This window comes from Lepisma saccharinum, chromosome 14 (genome assembly GCF_977018435.1).
Source record: "Lepisma saccharinum chromosome 14, izLepSacc3.1, whole genome shotgun sequence".
In the NCBI taxonomy this organism is placed as follows: domain Eukaryota; kingdom Metazoa; phylum Arthropoda; class Insecta; order Zygentoma; family Lepismatidae; genus Lepisma; species Lepisma saccharinum.
Window position 1 is genome coordinate 69,058,913 of NC_139242.1, and position 22,092 is coordinate 69,081,004.

Below are 22,092 nucleotides of genomic sequence, written 5' to 3' on the forward strand. Positions count from 1 at the left end.
TGGGCAAACATTTGACCTAACAGTGTTACATGTTAATTCTTAGCCACAGCCCATCGTGTTCTGTGAAGTGTACTAGTGTTAACGGCCATAAACACTTGTAGCCCGTTGTAAGGGATGGCTGCATACACGTCCCAAGATCTGGCGGACATGCATCTGATTTATGGGGAGGCTGGAGGTAATAGCCGTGCTGCAAGGCATCTGTATGGGGCACGTTTTCCAAATAGGGTGTTACCATCGCCAACCTTATTTCAAACTGTAGACACTCGACTTCGGGAAACAGGATCAGTGTTGCCACCTCGTCGAGAAGTTGGACGACCGCGAAGTGTGCGAACACGACGATTTGTGGAAGATGTGCTAACTGCAGTGATGGATCATCCAGGCACCAGTACGCGCGCACTAACCCACGAACGAAACACCTCCCATGTGAATGTGTGGCGAGTCCTGGCAGAAGAGGGGATGCACCCGTACAAATTGAAGAAAGTGCAAGATCTTTTACCTCGGGACTTTGGCCCACGTGAGGACTTTTGCCAATAGTTTGTGCATCAAATTGAAATTATCCCCAATTTTCAGAATACGGTGCTATGGACTGGTGAGGCCATCTTCAAGAAAACGGGTGTGTTCAATAGTAAAAACAGTCATGTGTGGGAACATGAAAATCCACATGCACTGCTAGTGGCACATCATCAGCACAGATCGGCAGTCAATGTGTGGTGCGGGATACTGCATGACCATTTGATTGGACCGTACATTCTCCATGTTCGCCTATGTGGACCCACTTATCAAGCATTTCTCAGTGAGGTTTTGCCTGAACTACTAGAGGACTTGCCCTTGGCACTGAGACAAATACTATGGTTTCAACATGACGGTGCACCCCCACATTTCGATCGGAATGTGCGCCATTTCCTCAATACCGTATTCCACAACCAGTGCATTGGCAGGGGAGGGCCTGTGCCATGGCCACCTCGATCGCCTGATATTACGCCCCTGGATTTCTTCCTCTGGGGAGAGATGAAACGCCTCGTTTACGAAACACCTGTCGTGTCAGCCGAGGACCTCGTTGCCCGTATCAATGTAGCTGCAGCATCGATAGCAGAAACGCCGGGGTTGTTGGGTCGCACTAGACAATCCTTGATTCGCCGTTGTCGCCTCTGCTTGGAAGTACATGGTGGACACTTTGAAAACCGTCTGTGATGAGGTCCCCTTCACATCTCCATTAAGCATACTGCGTTCCCTTCAGGGTATGCAACCTATGACAATTTATTTTTTTCGTTTTTACGTCATGGTGCCCTTCGCTTAGGAAATTTTCTTTCTTTTTTGGTGCCATTCAACACATGCCAATTTTCGTCGATACCAGCTCACGCAGAACGCACACCCACCCCACTCCCGTCAACATCTTCGACGCGTCCTTTGGGGAATCCCTTGCGCCGACATTGCACAACATTGCCGAGTGATTTTTTGACAAGAGCGTACCCAATTTCTTAGTGGCCCGCCCAACACCGACGACTTCTCTCCACCCGTTTTGCCATTATTCACTTCGGAAAATCATTTTCCCACGTTTTCAAACGTCAATAACTCGGCAACAAAGCCGTTTCCGGAATTTCGTTACATGAACTTTCCACCTTATTTTCACTCGTACAATCACCTCCCAAGCGTTGTAAACGAACTTACGAAACACCCTGTATATTTTTCCCCCCTGACCACTTAGACTAGTTTCTATTGATGTATGATCACTTGTCGACCTTTTTATAATGTGTCTAACACTTCTGTGCCTTATTCTCGAAAAGAAAAATAATGCTAATTAATAGAAAGTATATATTAAACTTAAAGTTCTACGAAGAAGGTGGCGTCAGCGGGAGGGTCCGAGGGGCCATGTGCCTGACTCCTCACTCAACAGACAAGCTACAGCCTTTAGATGTAACATTTATGTTTCCTCTGAAAACTCTATACGCAAAGGCTATAGAGCAATGGTTGGCCTCTAACTCAAACAGAATTGTGAGGAAACTACAAGTATCCAGTTTGTTATGTGAAGCGTACCTTCGTGCTGCTACTTTTGAAACTGCCGTCAATGGATTTAGGAAATCTGGAATTCATTAGTTTAATCCCGATGTCTTTCAAGAGCATGACTTCATAGGTAGACAACTTGAAGAGCCAGAGGTGCCTGACAATGGAGGAAATGATGACAACCAGAATGCTCCAGCTGCACCTCAAGTGGCCAGTCCAAGAGACATCCAGGAAGTTTCAGTAATCCAGCCTTCCACATTTTCTAGAGCCGGGACCTCATTCTTGGTAACAGGAAGTCCACATAAGATGTCTCTAAAAGCCTCTATGGAGAAGAAAAAAATGGCGGAAGAGCGTCAGAAGAAACAATCCCAATCAAAAGCCAAGAAAAGTCTCATCATTGAAGATAAAGATCGCCTTGGAACATCATCGACACAACCTCCCAAAAAGAGAACATTGAAATATGGCAAGTTCAAGCAACTCTGAGGATGAAAAACAAGTTCCACTGGTGTCCACCGATGACGAGGATAGTTCAAGCGATGAAGATGCGTCATGTCACATTTGTGAAAAGCGTTTTTCCCAAGACAAGCGATGAGAGAAATGGGCAATGTGTTCGAAATGCTTCCAGTGGTGCCACGAGATGTGTTCATCTTCAACTAAAGTCAAAAACTTTGTTTGCGATTTTTGTCTGGATGGGTAAAAAGATGTAACTTAAGTATAAAAATGTATAAACACGTTTTCATCTCAATAAATTTATTACAAGATATTCTAACACTGTTTTAATCAAATTTCCCATAAAAATAAATGAGTAGATAATAACTGGAAACGGCGGACGGAATTAGGACAACTTTTTTTTGAAAAATCAGAATTTGCATTCTTTCGATTATTTCCTTTTTTTGGTTAAGAAAGATTTATTTGGTAGAATCACACCAGCAGCACTAGTAGGTATGCAATTGAGTTGCTTCAATCAGTTGTTGTATTATTCTTAACTTTAAACACATTTTTCAGAATTGAAGATTTGGCTTAGGGGGACGGTATTTGGGCACTTTACCTTATTTCGCCCGGACACCAGGTGGCGCTGAAGACCTCAGTAACGATTCTACGTCATTTCTCTAAAGTGTTCAAATTTATTCACCAATGCATTAGCAAACCTTGGGCACACCTTATCTCCTGAAATCCTCTTCTTCAGTTGTAAAGTTCAATGAGCAGTTTGAACTTAATTTATTAAGTGATTATATATTTATTTTAAAAATTAATCCAAAGAGTAGATTTCAGCCTGCTTTTATGGCAGTTAACGACAGAATACCTCGTCCACCAACCTTCCTTAAACTCCTACAGACGCCCAGCAGCTTTTTCCAAACTAGAATAGGTATTTCAGGAATGGAAAAGAACAATGAAAATAATTTTCCTTTATTACTTTTAAGACCATTACATTCATAGAAAATATATCAATTTCGTCATTTCTTAAGGTACAGTCACACTACAACAGGAACGACAGAAAGTAAGGACAAGAGAATAATTCCCTTAAAAATGAAAGTCAAAATATTGTTGAATGTTCCTATACCAATGCTAGTTCTTGGGAGAGATGCTTAGCAAGTTATGCAAGCAATTTAAAAAAAGGAAATATTTATCAGTCCGTTATTATATTGACTTAGAAAAGGAATGGAATGTAAACTATCGTAAAACCAATACCTATTTTTCCAACTAAGAACTCTTAAGAAATTCAGTACCAAAACAGCGCAGACAGAATGTTTCTTATGCACCAAAACTTTGGGCTCTGTACAGCTACACAACGTGCCACACAAAACAACAATTAAGCCGTGTTTCAAGAATTCGACTTTAGTAATATTTCTTAGAACAACATACATTGCGAATACAGGTAGGGTAACTTCATCAATTGGGAAGATGACAGAGAGTTAAAATCTACACACGTACACTCTTAGAACAGCATTCGTGGTTTCTGTTTATCATAGAAGTTAAACACCACGCCGAATGTCACTCAGTTCAACATAACTGAATTACTATCTCCTGTAAAGTTGTTTGCAATATTTCTTGTGTTCATTGCTCATACTGGTAGGTAATATTGACGAAAGTCCTCATTATTGAAGTTGTGCATAAATGAACAGAAAATATTCACACTTATAGCAAGTAGCTTGTATTTATATATTACGTCACTTTTCTACCTCTACCGGTTAACCGTGGATTAATGCTTACATAAAAGTAACATACTTGGAGGAACACGTTTGCTTTACCTGCCCAGCTTTTACCCTAAGCACTCAGTCACTGTACACGAGTAGTTCCGAATTCTGAAATCTACAATCATTCGAAATGGCGTTTTACTTCCATGATAAACGACAAATGTTGAGAACTTTCTACACAACTACTACTGCAGATTCAGTGGTAAGTCGTTGACCATTACAAATATGAGAAGGCGAAACATAAACATGGGAAGCTAAAAATAAGTTGACTTGCAACACTGAAATTTCACATAATGCTTAATGCATATTATTCACAATGGGTTGCAATTTAGTTGACAAATCAACCTTTGTGCAACTTACGTAAAATACAGCATACGTACTTTCTGTAATGTCAAATCGCAGTCATAGTGTCCCATGCACGTTCACATTCTGCTAACATACGATACATCTGGACAGCAAACAATCCGTCCCTACCGAAGCCAAGAGGCGTAGAGTGGGATACATAAGTATTACCAAGCAAATTGTCATTCACTATGTTAATTCTATTTGTTTTACGCAATGGGAATTTCAAGAATTGATACAAAACGCCAATCAAGCTGCTCAACAATCTCTGCACCAGCAAACGTAAAAAAACATCCCTTTCTTGACTATTTAAGAGAGCTTGTCTTTTCTTTGTTTTGGGCCATATCCCTAAATTTGACTTTCATCGACATTCATGGATTGGGCTTTGCATATTCTTGTAGATATACAAGTTCGTCAGTTTATAGATGCAACCAAGAGGAAAATATTTGCATCGGATTATTTAGATGCGCTTCTTTGTCTCGAGAGGGACGTATTTCATGCGTTTTACGACCAAAGCAGCTAAAAAAATTCCAGATAAAACTGTCATTAAAAGAAATTTATATGCGAGGGAAAAGATCTAAAATTGAATTCTGCATTTCGCAGTTTCGATTCTTGAGCGGTGACCTCAGCTAGGAATTTTTCGTTAATGTCTGTGCATAAGTGCTCCGGGGTTCACCTGTTTGAAGTTCACTTTATTCAAAGATAGGCTAATCGGGACTGGACCTACAGTTCAAAGTGGGATCTGAACCACTGCGCAATGTACCTCCACCGGGTATCAAACCCGGGAACCCTTGATGGCGACAACGGTACCAGTACCCCATCGGGGAGACCCTCTCATATCAACAGTCAGCTAGGGGCAACTGTGGGAGGGTAACTGTGGCTGTAGTGTGATACTGCCTGTAGAGTGATACTCAACCTCCACTATGGATGGTCGAGATAGAGAATGTGTGGACGCCTTGGTCCTACGTATATTCGTATCTTCCAACATTATCACAATTTGAACAATATATACTTAGGTGAAGGTTACAGGAAACCTTATTGTAATCAATAGAATATGCTTACATTCATTCACATGTATAATACAAGAAATCTCGGTTTCGATACCCGGTGGAGGTACATTGACCAGTGGTTTGGATCCTCGTTTAAACTGTAGGTCCAGACCCAATCAGCCTATCTGTGCATAAAGTAGACTTTAAACAACAACAGTATCCACATATATTGAACGAGATTTGAATTACATAGGAAAATTACTTCATTCACAAAATACGCCAGCGCGCCAAAGTTTTTGGTGCATACGAAAGCTGATGTTATTTTCCCCTCACCGACAGAGAATCACAACCGAGCATATATACATGCCTTACACTCGTTTTATCTTTATCACCTTTATGAAGTCGTTTTCACGAATATTTACAAATCCTCTTATACACTTTGTACATTTTTATCACTTCACACGCTCAACTGGATCATACAACCACCACACTCATATGCAACCGCATATACCTGTATATTGTAAATGGAAGTCTTGCGTAAAGTTTAAGTGTACGCTTAGCTTCCCAGATTTCGAACTACTTTTAGTGTCTTCTTTACGAAGCATTCTAACTTGATTGTACTCGTATATTGCTTTTGTAGAACTAATTGATTCCACCAAAATGCGATAAACTTGACCACTTAATGAACCGTTTCTCACAACACACAGAGTCTTTAAATGTTGACATTAAGGCACTTACATAAAACACGTCAGTAAACTCCACTTAAGTTCGACACGACAATTTTCTTCCAATATTAAGTCTGCGTTTGCACCAATGATACAGCCAGCTTATGTAGTTGCACTTCAAATGTAGAAACTTAATGGATACATAGGAGGTGCAGGTAGGATAGGTTTCGAAAGATCAAAATACTTGGTGTTTGGTGACAAACCAATTGTAAATCTGACCTCCAGCTTGATATTGACATAGTTGTGAATTAAATTATCATAAATTTGCGACAGGAAAAATATTGTGCAATAAAATATGTCAGTTTAAACTTAATTCCGATTACGAAATTACATTTATTGGAAATTGTAATATTGAAGCCCAAAAGAATTGTCAACATTAGGAACAGTGGTTGTTAAAATGTTAGCAATCCTGTGTAATTTGCGAATAGAATTAATTTTATATAGAAGTGGTTACGTCGAATTACTTCTGTATTCCTAGTATCAACAGTTAGGTATGGCCAAGTAGCATTAAGTTCTGTTCAAAAGTGCTCCTTGGCTACGAAACCAGAAAAATATATGGATCTGACTATACAATAGTGGCGTACACTTCAAAATTCCCTTGCAATTATACATGCTTTAAGGCAGGAAGAATATAAAGCAAGCAATGATAATCGTCATATTTATTTTTTGTTGCATGTCGATATTCCCTAGTCTACGCCACTGTCGTGCAAGGAGTATATAATGAAATGTAAAAGAAGACGTGAGCAGATGGCATAGAATGGACAGCAAAGCTCAAAGATGCGATACCATTGTATCACAGACAAACTAATATGAAGAGAAAGAAAAAGTCAAGTATTCATCAGTCTAATGCGACCCGCCAGGTGTCAGAGAACGAACAAAAAGAAAAGGTTCAGAGACGTTGAAGAACCAATATGAATAACTTCCGATGAAAAGGGATTTTAGTGCTCACTGGCTTGTAGAGAGTTAAAAAAGGGTAAACAAAAAAAAGGCACAGTCCTGACAGCTGCGTTGCGAACCACTCGACCTCTTTCTTCTAAACCGAAAAAGGTGCTACCCTATCCTATTACACCAATTTGTCGACTCTTTCCTCTCCTCCTGGCGTTTCATGACTCCACATGAAACGAGGAATATACGAATATACCTCCCTCCTTCGCGGCCCCTGCTTGTTATGCAACCCACTCAACAGCTCGGTTGGCTGGGAGAACTAGCATCCGGCGCTGTCTCGTTGTCGTGAATGTCCTGTGTCCTGTGATTGTCCTGCTTTCATTGGCTTTAAGAATACATTAAACGTTGCATGTTAATATAATATTTGGAACAACTAGACTTTGGAGTGTCGAAAATTAAATGCCCATTAAACTAAAAATATTGTCAATTTACTAAAAGCTAAGCTGCATGGCGCAACAGCCTCTAAAGGCCAGGGCCTACCAGAGCTGCTTTTTCATTGGGCGACGCATCGCCACTGTTTTCGTGAATTTTGAGACCGTCGTCCGCTACTTCTAGTTTTCAAGTAGCTTCCAATTTGTCCTCACGAAGCTGGGTACACGCCGAAATTTTGGTGTCTTGCACCAAAGGCAAGAGCTACAGTTTAGCTACGCAGGAACCCTTGTCAATTTATTACATTATATTATATTTAGATCGACGCGATAACTTTATTAATTGGATCGTCGTGTCGAATTTCATCAATGTAGAGCTGAAGTCGGCCGCTTAAAACAAAAAAAGCTCCGACTGACTACTTAAAACATCTGATTTCCTCTCCAAGAAAGGAAAATTGAAGAGTGCTGCCAACAATGCTACTACGATCTGTTTTGTAAACATTTCTTTTTATTACAGAATTTTCTAATTGACAATTTTGAGGGGGAGTGGATATTGTGATCTAAAAATTAGTAAATTGTCTGGGCATTAAATTTGGAACACAAGGAATAAAATTATATTTTGTGATTTAATGTAGAAGTGGTAATTTTTTAGTTACACCGTGTTAATGAGATTTTCTGATATGCGAGGTTAAGATTCAACGAATGAAAGTCTTCGAAGTTCGTCATTTTTCTAATCGAAGCGTCACAATTAAAGATAAAGTTTCAAAGTTCCAAATTCCCAACCACCGGCTCCATCCTACTGCCACAACCTCAGAGTTTACAATTAAGTTCTTAGAAATTTAAATTTGTGAAAGGGTGTTCGTGGTTCGCAAACAACAAGCTCGTCCAAGTGCAGTTCAAAGCTTGAACGAGACATTACATGACAGAAGTTTGAAGCTAACTAATACATTCTATTCATGTGACATTCAGGATTTCCTAAACTTAGACAATAAACTAAATATGATATCTATAAAGTTAAGATCATTACCTGGAATTAAATATTGTACGATGAGTAAAAGATTGCAAGGGTTGTCCGTCTCCATGGTGGACTTGAAAGTAGATTGATGAACAAGATCTAAGAGTTGTCCGTCTCCTTGGTGGACTTGAAAGTAGATTGATGAACAAGATCTAAGAGTTGTTCGTCTCTTTGGTGGACTTGAAAGTAGATTGATGAACAAGATCTAAGAGTTGTTCGTCTCTTTGGTGGACTTGAAAGTAGATTGATGAACAAGTTCAAATAGTTGTCCGTGTCATTTGTGGACTTGAGAAAAGATTGATGAACATGATCTAAGAGTTGTCCGTCTCCTTGGTGGACTTGAAAGTAGATTGATAAACAAGATCTATCACCAACAAACAATGAGTGATTAAGGTAGAAGGCTCATTAATGTGGTGCCTATATCTGGAAAGCTTGATAAAGCCGGTTCAATGATACGAAAGTATCATATTTTGGCAAAATGATCACGTTCGTTACAATGGATTGAAAAGTAAGTAGAATAACATCTAAGAACAGTGTTCAACAAATATGTAAAAACTGTACGCGGAATTACATACAGACAAAGAAAGATAGATGTGGATATTATATCCACTTGTAAAGTAGAGCTGGCAGGAAGATAACTGTAAGCTAAAATGAACTTAACGGTGATTGGAAGGAAACTGAACTAGGCAATGGCCTTCATACGAGGATTTGTGCCAGTTTCAATAATAAGGCAGTATATATTTTTGAGATAATCTTATAACGCGGAGAAACGTATTGTTCTTTGAAATAACGTAAGAAGCTGCTTATAGAAGCAGAAGGCAGTATTTTGCAACCATATTTTAGCTGGCTGTTTTTAACACACTGTTTCCATTCGGATTATCGAGTCACTTTTCAATACGTCTAAGTTAATATTGAACTACGAAAGTCTTTGAATATATTTTTTCATAAAATGATTATGTCTGATCCATAACACATTATTAGTCCCGAGAAAACCTTCTCATTATTAGTGTTGTTCAGTCATTTAGTTCATATCTCTCCAAGACGGACTACCTTCATCTCCATTAACTTTGAGAGATGAAATAAATAACCCTTTTTGGGTGTTTGAGTCAAACACTGGTCTCAGAAGTTATTGGCTACTCCACGCTGTCCATGGACCAATCAGAGATGGATCTACTGGTCCCGCACGTGGTGGTTTGTTCGTCCATCGGCATCATGAGCTCCCGTCGCTTGGAGATGGCGTTCTTCAGGATGGTGGACACGTCGTTCGCGTTCTGCGCCTCCGCTTTGATCCAGATGGTGCTCTGGGAGCGCTTCAGGCGACGCTCGTTCGGCGGCTTCAACAGCATCCGCTGGCGCTGGAGCTGCTCAGGGGACAGGGAGAGGAGGGACGTCATCTGAGGGGAGAGAAAAACAATCAGTATTTGGTTTTCTTTGGCGATAACCTAAAAAACAGCTGGTTCATCCATCAAGATGTTTGAGGATTCTCGCTTATAAGTATTATCAAATTATTCGAGCATACCATTCAGCTGTAAGTAATATAGCAAGTTCTCCCTCTCTCTGTCTGTGCGTGTGTGTAAAGAAGAATTGTCGGAATGAGTAAACAATTTAAGATGAATCCGTGTAATTCTTTGAGATTGGCATTGTTTTCCGTCAATTCCGAGTTGAATTCCAGTTGTTCTGATCCTAAGACCAACTTGAGATTTTTGATAGACCTTCACATAAAAGGGCTTTTAGTTGCCCTTAAAGAAAAAAGCTATAGCTAAGGTTGGAATCGTGAACAATAGACTAATTGAAATGATTAAATGAAGTTTATAGGATTTTAGGACGGCCTGTATTTCATGTTAAGCCCAGGATATAAGGCTAAGATGATTGGCAGTAAGTTAAAATATGTCGACAATTTGATTAGAACATGTGGGGTAATTTTTGAGTAAGTGAAAGTCACAGTTGCAGTGTTATGAGTATGGCTTGGAAGTTGAGGAAATTTTTTTTTTCCTAGTGTCCGAAGACGAGGCCCAACATAATATATGTTCATTTTGGGTCATTCTAGGCCAGAAAAAGGTGGATTTTATTTGTCCTTTGCTTTTTTTTTTTGCAATTTCACCTTCTTTCGACTAGGTTTTTACTGCCCATTCTCAATTCGAATCATCATCACTTCATCACCCCTTAAACATCCTTTCTGTAGTAAAGAAATAAAAGAAAGAAAGAAAGAAATATATTTTTGGAGGACTGAAGCAGGTACGGTACAAGGTCCTTTAACCGTAACTTGTCTGGAAGGTTGCGCTGTAAGTGGCAACTTTCTCTTGTTTTGAAGCTTTCAGTTTTTCGCACTGTGTGTTCCATACGACCAGGATTTTGTATTTTTTTTATTCATTAAATATGTAATCAAAACTGAAGTTATTAATTAATTTGGATCACATTTATACGTCCCTTTTTCCGCTTTTAGGCCCTTTTTTGATATTTTTAGGCCTTTTTATAGATCTTTTTTTGGCTATTTTAAGGTCTTCAACTTCCGAGGTCTAGTTATGAGGAACAAGAACATTATATAGTTTATTTTAAGAATCTGCTGTCCTTAGTCCCATTGGTTGGTCCAAGTGATTGGCTCTTATTAGATTTTTAATAATATGGATGTAACAACCTATTAAATGTTTTATTGTAGGTTATTAGATATTTTGGTATAAAGTCAATGTTGAGAGAGAGACAGGCAGACAGCAGACAGAGAGGGGAGACAGAGGGAAATAGGAAAAGAGACATGGCGCGCATACACACACACACACACACACAGAAAGAAAGAAAAGAAAGAGAGAGAGAGAGCAACAAAAACATGGGGAAAAGAAAGTGAAAAGCACACACACATAGAGAAGAAGAGTCCCGGAAACCTAGAGGAGGAGAGAGAGAGAGAGAGAGAGAGAGGACAAAGGGAGACTGAGTCAGGAACACAAACACACCACACACAGGACAGATAGAGAGAGAGAGCTTACGATTTTATATTAATTGAATGTTTAGAGTCCTTAACATGCAAGGAATGTGCCGTTACCTGCTGTCCTGCTGTGATACTCTTGCACCTGCAGCTCCTGTCGCCAGGCACTATGAGGGACATTGTCCTTCCTTTGACGGGAGACGCGCCCTCCTCGAACATGGGGAGCGGAGGAGGAATGGGGACGCTCTTGCACGCCTTCACCTCCTGCTTGGTGGCGCCACCGTTGCAGATCTGAGGGAGGACCAGGACGCCGTTCTTCTTCGCGGCAGTCTCGTTGTGCTTCCAGAAGGCGTCTCGGCGACCGCGGGTCTTCGTCCCGGGATGAAGGCCCTCTCTCGTCAGCGTCGGGGACAGGGACTTGGACCTTCTCCTCAGCGGCGGATGGTTCATGGGCTCCTCCTCCTTGATTCGGTGGTGGTGGTGGTGGTGGTGGCGCTTGGGGGTGGTTCGAGCTCCTTCCTCCGTGATCCTAAGGTGGCAGAAAAGAACATTATTCAAAATGAGGGAAATCTACAAGTTGGCCACAATTAAGTTGGTACTGAACTATGCTGTGGTGGGGTTATACTTCATACTGTTGATTCTGACTGCTATATTTGCACACACTCTGATCATTTTTATACAGAGCATTCCCTGGCATTCGCTACGAGACTCGGCGGAAAGCAGCCCGGCATCAGAGCTTGTCTTTCCCGCTGAACGGGTCCGCGACAGTCGCACGCTACAGTCTGTTTCTTTCGCTCTCCCTGCCTTCGTTCTCTTTCCCTTTCTGTTGACGTTGCAGACTGACGCCAGTATAATCCTCCCTCGGAAGTTGTGTTGAAGATTGTGGCTTAATATTGCACCACAAAAGTTTACATTACAACAAAGGATTTATCTTGTCGAGTGTTTCTTCGGAAAGAGGATTTGTGGAGAAGTGCGACGACGTTTTGCAACGAAATTTCCTGGTGTTCCCGTTCCACATAGGACCACTATATTAAACCTCGTAAAAAAGTTTAGAATAAAAGTGGAAAGAGAAATGGGGAAATCTAAAAAATAAAGTATACAAAGACAATCCGCTCACCATCCGTGAGTTTAAAGAGAGTATTGTACGAGAAATCGGGAGAATCACAGTAGACGAACTTGCACGTGTAAATGCCAATTTCCTTCGGAGATGCCAGGAATGTGTTGCAGCAGAGGGACATCATTTTCATCACCTTCTGTAGTCAAGGTTAGTACACAATATGAAAAAAACTGTAATTTTAATAACAGACTCTAGCGACTGTCGCGGACCCGTTCACCGGGAAAGACAAGCGCTGATATCGGGCCGCTTGCCGCCGAGTCTGATAGCGAATGTCAGGGAATGCTCTGTATATTTTTGGTAGGGGTATTGTCTGTGGCATTACTTCCATAGATTCTCATTGGCAGAAAATCCATTAACGGTCGACGCGGTAACGGACTAGCCCACAGTTACAAGGAAGGTTTTACTGGCCGTTCAAGGCAAATAGCTGGTCTGAACGAACGCTCGACAGGTTTTAATTCTCGGGGAGGCATTCCGCTCATGCGCCAAGCTTAAGCCGGTCTGTGCTGCTCGTCAGCGTTGTTTAGAATGGATTTCCTGCCTATACTAAAGAAAACGGAAAGATGCTTTACTTGTTTCATAAGTGTTCTGCACCAGGAATTTTAATAGATTGACTGATCCGTTTTACTTTATTTTACTTCGCTTTTCTCCCAATTGTGGCTAATCGCGAATATGATGAATAAAATGATATTGATAAAAGGACAATCACAAACACAAAGGGACAGCACAAAATACAAGTTCAACAGAAATTATACTGGCGATGAGTCCAGATGCCCAATTAGTCTCCAAAATTCAGTCCACGGTGTACTACGTAGGAAAGAGGTTGACATTTGTATGTTTTCTTACACCTCACCAGTAATCTTGAATTTTTTTATCTTATTTTGTAGCATTAATACTCTCTGTGCCCATATTTCAATCAAAAATTGACGGTTATGTATTTTCAAATACATATTTTCAGTATTCTCAGTGCCCATTCTCTTTCTTAGAATGCTAACGTTTTCATTTTGTTATAAACTTTTCTGTCAATGCCGCTTTGACAGTTTCTACTGCTTCTGAATCTACCCATAGTGATTATTTATAGGAATACTAGCTGATTAGCCGGCGTTGCCTGGGTATTTATTTATCCCAATCTTCTATTATACAAGAAAATAATGAATTCTAACTATAGTGTAAAATGTAACTAATTTTATTTACATGTATTTAAAAGTATAAGTACAGTATACAAATTATAAAGTAAAATATTTTACAAATTCACTATAATATTAATTAACTCAAAACTTGATTATAAACATTTTTAGTTTCACCTCCAGGAGCATTGGGAGTGTCATTGGGAGTGTCACTATTCATCTTATCGACCCGAAAGCTATGGATTCCACATTAATATCGGTCGTATTCGATTATTTTTACATGTCACCCCTTTCCCACCCCACCCCTAGGGGTGCCAGGGGTGTCTTACCCCAATAGTATTTCTTTCCAGATTGTAAGTTATATGTGTACCAAGTTTGGCTGAAATTGCTCCAGGCGTTCGAGAGTTATGTCGGAACAAACATACATACTCCTATACACACACACACATCCATATTTATATACCTAGGTATATAAAAATAATTGGAAGATTGCCAAAGCATTCAGAATCGTATTCAACGTAGGACAATTCAGTCGAATTATGTACATTATAAGAGTTCTCAGAACCACTGAAGAAAGAAAAAAAAAACATTTTGAGTGCAAAAGAAGTCCAAAGAAGGGGATTGATATTCATACATTCCGAGAATTAGAAACTACAAATTCTGGTTACATTTTTGTACGAGAAGAGAAATGCCGCTCTGGTAATTTCTACTTGAGCACTAAATGTATGAATTAGGTTATTTTACGTCGCTTTTTTCCACCTTCGGCTAACTGCGACGATGGGAGTGAGTGATTGATTGATTGAGTTGGTGTTTTAAGTCCGCAAGAATTGTATGGAAAGTGATTCTCAAAACTAAGCGAATAAAAGGACAGTATATTTTATCATTTACAAGGGCCCTCATCCGCTTACAATTTTGAAAATTACTTTCAGTAATTCTTGTCTTCTTAGACAGGAGGTGCATTAAACTTTTTGGTGTAGAGATGATCTTCACGAAAATGTTGAATTATTATGCTTTTCAGAGCCTGAAAAGCGTTTTAATTCATACATTTCGACTATAGGCCGAAAACTGGGTTTTTCGAAAAATTCGCGTTTAATGCAAATGCTAGTTTGAAACTTATTTTCTCCCTGAAGCAAACCAGACTTCAACTGTAAGTTACAAGACTTACAGTTGCAGTCCAACTGTTTGATGACTCTAGTGACATATACATTAACTTTTCCACAGCCTACTCATCAAAATATAGAAATTGTTCTTGTTCTGGTATTTAATATCTGCATATGCAACACTGTCGCTCTGCACTTCACGTGACTTCCCATTGAAGTGATACATTCATTTGACCGTTTATGCACAGTGAAACTGAATCGGGACTGAACCTACTGTTTAAAGTGGGATCCGAACCACTATGTGCCTCCACCGGGTATCGATCCCGAGACCCCTTGATTACAAGGCACGATGGAAGTGAGAGGTGAGAAGATGAAGTCCCCACAGAAGATTATACTGGCTGTGAGGATGGAGTCTCATTGGCCTGAATCATTTCAGTTACCGGGGGGGGGGTGTACTACGCGGAAAGGGGGGGCTGACTTTTGGGTGTCTTCTCGAGGCCACCCCTACTTAGGTATTCATGCCTTCTGATGAAGAGAACTAGAAGTCCAAGTACTTACCCGTCCACCCTCGTCAAGGACGAAGCCCTCTCGAGGTTCTGAAGGACTGTGACAAGCTTCTTAGCGCAGGAGGCGACGTCCAGGAGGGCGTTGGAGAGGGCCCCCCTGCTCGCCCCGCCGCCTTTCCTCATCATGGTCTTGGAGGGTCCCAGGAGCTGCAGCACCTGGTCGAACGACGGCCGTTCCTCCGGGAGCTTCTGCCAGCAACTCTGGATGAGGCGCCGGAGGTCCTCGGGGGTGGAGGCCGGGAGCGAAGGACGGTGGCCGTTCTGCACCAACTGCAGCACCTGCAACGACGCCGGAGGGTTTCAGTGTAGCTGTGGGTATCTCGGAAATTGTCGCGTGCAATTAGCTCATTTGGAAAACCAAGTGTTAGGTAATAATCAAAATCTAATTATTGATAACAACTCGTTTGAACCAGTTTCCAAATTCAAATACTTAGGAGTAATATTAACAAATGAAAATGCTATTAATGAGGAAATAAAAAGTAGGCTTAATTCAGGAAATGCATGTTACTTCTCTCTTCATAAACTTTTGTCTTCTAGTTTAATATCTAAGAAACTAAAAGTTAAAATATACAAAACAGTAATTTTGCCTGTAGTATTATATGAGTGTGAAACTTGGTCCCTTACATTGAAAGAGGAACATAAATTGAGAGTATTTGAAAATAAGATCCTTAGGAAAATCTTTGGACCTAAAAGGGATGAGGAGACAGGTGAGTGGAGAAGGTTACATAATTTAGAATTACATAATTTGTATTCATGTCCAGATATTATTACAATAATTAAATCAAGAAGACTTAGGTGGGCAGGCCATGTGGCACGAATGGGAGAGGAAAGAGAAGTTTACAGGATTCTTGTTGGTTAACCTGATGGTAAGAGACCTGTAGGAAGGCCAAGACGAAGATGGAGGGACAACGTTGAGATGGACCTAAAGGAAATCGGTAGGGATGGAAAAGAGTATATAGATCTTGCTCAAGATAGGGACAGATGGAAGGCCTGTGTTGCTGCAGCCATGAACCTTCGGGTTTAAGAAGGCTAGAGAGTTAGTTAGTTAGTAGTAAAATATCTCTAAGGAGTACATTATAAGTATGAAGAATGTTCACGCCAATCAACAAACTATATCGACGAAAATGTTTAGCATTAGTAAATGATAGAAGAGTCGCCATCGGTTAAAAGAGAGTGCGCTTTGGTCTCCCTCTCAGCCCCCTTCCAGTCCAAAATAGACTAAAAAGGAAATTTTGGCGATTATTTATAGTATAACACAAGTAACAAACACAGAGGGATAGAGAGAGAAGTATGAAAAAGAGAAATAAAGAGTGAGAAAGTGACAGAGAAAGAAAAATGCAGAAAAATATAGAAATAGATGAAGGAGAAGAGAGATAAAGGAACAGAGAGGGAATTGTAGAAAGAGGGAGTGGTGAGGGGTTGGTAGAAAGAAAGAAGAACGAGAGACGGTGATGGCCAATAGTAGAGGAAGAAATAAAGAGAAATAGAAGCAGAACAAAAGATAGGGAGAGATATTTAAAAAAGAGAGTATGAAAGAAATAAAGAGGGAGAAAGAGGAAAAAAATAAGATTAGAAACCAAAAATGTACGAAGGCATCCTCGAGTCCACATGAATATGGCAACGCCATTGCATTGTGCCACACAACTGGACTTTATACGTACGTATATGTATGTATACGTGTGTATATCATGGTTAAAGTCAAGGGAGGGATATTACGGGCTCTGCCCTCAGCACAAGAAAGAGAGTGTTGACTATATTTAACAGTTCCACAAAATAACCTCTTTACATGTCCGTGTGCGTAGTCTGTTTAGAAATAAATACTTTAGATCCAATCATACTCGTACAACATCTAGCATAGTTTCAAAATGTAAATCCACGTTTCTTTATCATCAGGTTGTCAAAATTCTCACTATACCGTATCTTGTTAGTTGGCAACGTGCTTCTGAAGTTAAAACGCATGTGGTAACATTGAGTCATTATCAAAGCACGTGAATTATATACTTTATGGACATTTAAATAAATGTAAAACAACAGAAAGAGTTCTGTTTATTGAGATCATCCTTCCTTTCATGATGTCTTCAAAGTTTTTTTAAAAAGTTTCAGATTATCACGCTGCAAATATTTGGTTATTTGAAGCCCACTCGTAAAGTAATCTTGACTGCGCAGGTTCATGAGTATGTGTTAGATTATCAGTTTCGAGATATCGATGACGAACTATCGATCTTGCACTCGCTCATCCAGATGTATCAATCGAGATACGTCTTAGAGCCAATGATCAGTCTGTGGAAGTATGATTTATTGTAATAAAGTTACAAATAAAATATACTCTCTAAAATGAGTAACTACAACTTGGTAACTTCTCAGGCATGGATTAACAGTCATTTTTCTTCACGTTTCAATAGTAACTAATAAAATTATGGTTTTGTTTTTTAAAAAATGTAATATTCATATACATATATACAGGGTGACTGGTAATTAGATGTATTCCCTGAAAGGGGTTAAAGTAGACACAATTTGCAATAAATTTGACCATATGATACCCCGTCCGAAAATTAGTAGTTTTCAAGATAATCGAGTTTCAATTGTTTTTTTAAAAAATGACAATTTTCCACATAAAAACATGAATTGAGAAAAAACTGCTCATTGTATGGAACTTATTTCAGCGTTTTCTGATAGCTAACAAATAAGTGGTTCATTGAAAAAAAAAGTTTTTCCCAAATAACAATCACATGTAAGTAACGGGTGGGTCTAAACTTACCAAGTGATGATAAAAAAATACACTCTTAGTTTACTTGGCAACGTATTAATAACAAAAATGGTATGACACGAAGCGTACAATTTACGTAAATTACTTCCTTGTGACATCTGCTATCCAACAAGGTACAAATGTTGCTAACATACACATTTGTGTACAAGAAATAATACTTCATTCATCTTCATGTGAATGGAATCAATGAACAATACAATTAAAGAACATTATACGTCTTGCTCAAAGTGGGCACCTCTGTTACGAATGCAGGCACACAGGTTTTTATGGACATTTGTTCTCTTAACTCGTGATGTGATGGTGTCCTTGATGTGTTGACCAACTGTCAAGATCTTCTCCCTGAGCTCTTCTTGTGAGTTTACCGGTGTCTTGCCGTGTGGCTCCAAATGTAAAAGTCGCAAGGCTTCAAATCGGGGGATCGAGCCGGCCAGGGAATCGAACCACCTCGGCCAATCCATTTCTTTGGGTAATTTTAATCCAGCCACTGTCTCACGCCCAAGCAGAAGTATGGATGGGCGTAATCAACAATAATTTCATCGAGCCATTTTTCCTGCACAAAATCTTAAATGGCATCACTATGAACATTTTTTGAGGAATGGGATGGCAATGTTGTTGGAGGATGTGCCTCTAGCTACAAGACGTGACATGATTTATCAGCATGATGACTGCCCAGCTCGATCCCCCTATCGATTTGACGCCTTGCGACTTTTTCATTTGGAGCCACATGACAAAACACCGGTAAACTCGCAAGAAGAGCTCAGGGAGAGGATCTTAACAGTTGGTCAACAAATCAAGGACACCATCACATCACGAGTTAAGAGAACAAATGTCTATAAAAACCTCCGTGCCTGCATTCGTAACAGAGGTGCCCACTTTGAGCAAGACGTATAATGTTCTTTAATTGTATTGTTCATTGATTCCATTCACATGAAGATGAATAAAGTATTATTTCTTGTACACAAATGTGTATGTTAGCAACACTTGTACCTTGTTGGATAGCAGATGTCACAAGGAAGTAATTTACGTAATTTGTACGCTTCGTGTCATACCATTTTTGTTATTAATACGTTGCCAAGTAAACTAAGCGTGCATTTTTTTATCATCACTTGTAAGTTTAGACCCACCCGTTACTTACATGTGATTGTTCTTTGGGAAAAACTTTTTTTTTCAATGAACCACTTATTTGTTAGCTATCAGAAAACGCTGAAATAAGTTCCATACAATGAGCAGTTTTTTCTCAATTCATTTTTTTATGTGGAAAATTGTCATTTTTTAAAAAACAATTGAAACTCGATTATCTCGAAAACTACTAATTTTCGGACGGGGTATCATATGGTCAAATTTATTGCAAATTGTCTCTACTTTAACCCCTTTCAGGGAATACATTTAATTACCAGTCACCCTGTATATTTGATATGAGTTAATGAATTCCCTTACGTAATTTTTCAAGTATGAAATTTATTTTGAAGTTCTGCCTCCATATTTTCATATTTAAACAAATGTCTATTGTAAATTAATTAGAAGTAATGTTAACATTTTCACGAAAAAATGAAAAAAAATTCATGAAAAAATAACATAACAGCCGTATTTCAAAAATAATAACTGTAACTCACTTATAAAAATTAACTTTCCACACATTGTCAGTATTTTTTTATGTTCGCTTACCTCCTGATGATCCGCGCCTTGGAAGGGAGTTTCGCCGCTCAGCATCTCCGCAAGAATCACGCCGAAGCTGTAGACGTCGGAGGCGGGACAGGGGTCCTCCCCCTCCAGCATCTCGGGCGACATCCACCCGGGAGCCCCCTTCGCCTGCCAGGAGGCGTCGTGCGAGTTGCCGCTCAGGGTGGACCTGCGTAAAGAAAGGATTGTGAAGTCAGAGTCCTCATTGGAACGTCGCTTTACAACCATATGTCAAGTCCCACCAATAGCGTCCGTTTTAGGAACTGACAGTACTTGTCAAGTCCACGTAGAGTAAATGAGATGTTGCCAACTCAGTTTCTTTAGATCAGAGGCGTCTCGTGAACGCATGCGTCAATTGTGGGAAAAAGGACAGCTTGCTCTGCGACGACATTAATGAGCATTTCTACATTCTAATTTCCTCATATAGAAGAAGTATTTACTTTACACGAGAGCGCTGAACTAAGCTTATATTACATTTCTTGGATCTGAAGTGAAATAAAGTAATAATTCTTTTCCCACAATTGATGCATGCGTCACTTCAGATCCAAGAAATGTAATATAACCTTAGTTCAGCGCTCTCGTGTAAAATAAATACTTCTCCTATATGAAGAAATTAGAATGTAGAAATGCTCATGAATGTCGTCGCAGAGCAAGCTCTCCTTTTCCCCACAATTGAGGCATGTGCAGATTGCGTTCACGAGACGCCTCTGCTTTAGATATATCTTAACGTGAGGTTGCGGTTGTTATCTTTGCTAGGTTGAGTTATTGTCTTGTGCTATTTTTTTTATACAATGTGGAGATTTTGGGCGTATAACGTCGCAGTGAATGAATGGATGTCTAAGCACTGCAGGTAAAAGTGAGGACAACGCTTTTCAGAAAAACAGGTGCTTGTTCGAAATGAGATACGCGTCCGTTCTGCTTTCTCTCGAGCTGTGTCAAAGATACCGAACTGGCGTTGCAATGAGGACTAGAACCATATCACCGTGTCTCTTTTTTCTGAACATCTGATACTTAACGAAACAATTGAAACAAAGACTTTTTCGAAATTTGCTATCGTCCAATTTTCGCTGTCCAATTATCTGTAATCGCTTCGTGAAGCTATTTCTTTCGCATGTATCTAGATGATATTACAAATTTAGAAACGTGGACAATAAACAATGATTTAACACTAAATATCAATAAATGCCATTTTGTAACATATACTCGAAAGAAAAACCCAGTTGAATTTCAGTATCAAATATACAACCATACTCTAGCAAGAAATTTTTTAGTCAAGGATTTAGGGGTTATTTTTTATTCAAATCTTACTTTTAATAAACACGTAGAACAAATAATTAGTGAAGCGTTCAAGATCCTTGTGTTCATTCTTAGAATGGGGAGGGATTTCAAGAGTATAGACACACTAAAAGTTTTGTATCATTCGTATATAAGACCAAAACTCGAATATGCATCTGTTATATGGAATACAGACACAGCAAAGTATAGTGAAGCAATTGAAAGAGTCCAATCACGATTTATGAGAGTTTTAAAATACAAATTTCAGAACGTTTACCCCACATTTGAACACTACGACAACCTAATATATGAAAGTCGGTTTACGAAGCTGTGTCATAGAAGAACGTTACAGGAAATAGTATTCTTGTGGAAGTTGTTAAATCACGAAGTAGATGCTGAACATCTACTCTGCCAGATAAATTTTCGAATCCCGTCGACGAAAACTAGACTCAGGAATGAAGTTTTTCTTATAAAGAAGGCTAGATCGGAAATGAAAAAGAAATCTCCATTGTGGAGAATGTGCACCAGTTACAATAAACTGCTAATCAAGAATAACATCATTTACATCTTTTCTATGAACCTAAGAGACCTCAGTAAAGCCACTATTAACACAATGACCTGAGCTTAAAATCATAATTTCCTGATGAAATTATGTGATCAAGTGTGTGTGTGTATATATAAAAAATAATTTTAAATGTATTTTTATGTAGGTATATATATATATATATATATATATATATATATATATATATATATATATAACATCTATCTCTATATTACAGAAATATATGTAATTGTATTCACTATGTATCCTTCATATGGGCTCTGTAATTAGGTATGTACCTGTTGAGTTCGATAAATAAATAAATAAATAAATAAATAAATAAATAACAAGTACAGCAAATCACACGAAGATTCAGACGATTTTTTTCGGAATTTGAAATAGCAGTTTTTAAAAATGCGAGA

General features: G+C 39.2%; 1 protein-coding gene across 1 annotated transcript in view; it reads right to left on the reverse strand.

The window, feature by feature from the left end:
* Window positions 1-3,398: 3,398 nt before the first annotated feature.
* Window positions 3,399-22,092, reverse strand: part of LOC145998994 (uncharacterized) — a 157,901-nt gene continuing 139,207 nt past the window's right edge. Inside the window, exons 8-11 of the mRNA XM_083135847.1 lie at window positions 19,837-20,020; window positions 15,397-15,683; window positions 11,615-12,026; window positions 3,399-9,974 (exon numbers count right to left, since the gene is read on the reverse strand). Coding sequence (XP_082991973.1) covers window positions 9,714-9,974; window positions 11,615-12,026; window positions 15,397-15,683; window positions 19,837-20,020 — 1,144 coding nt within the window. The 3' untranslated portion in view covers window positions 3,399-9,713. The remainder of the gene's footprint in view (window positions 9,975-11,614; window positions 12,027-15,396; window positions 15,684-19,836; window positions 20,021-22,092) is intronic.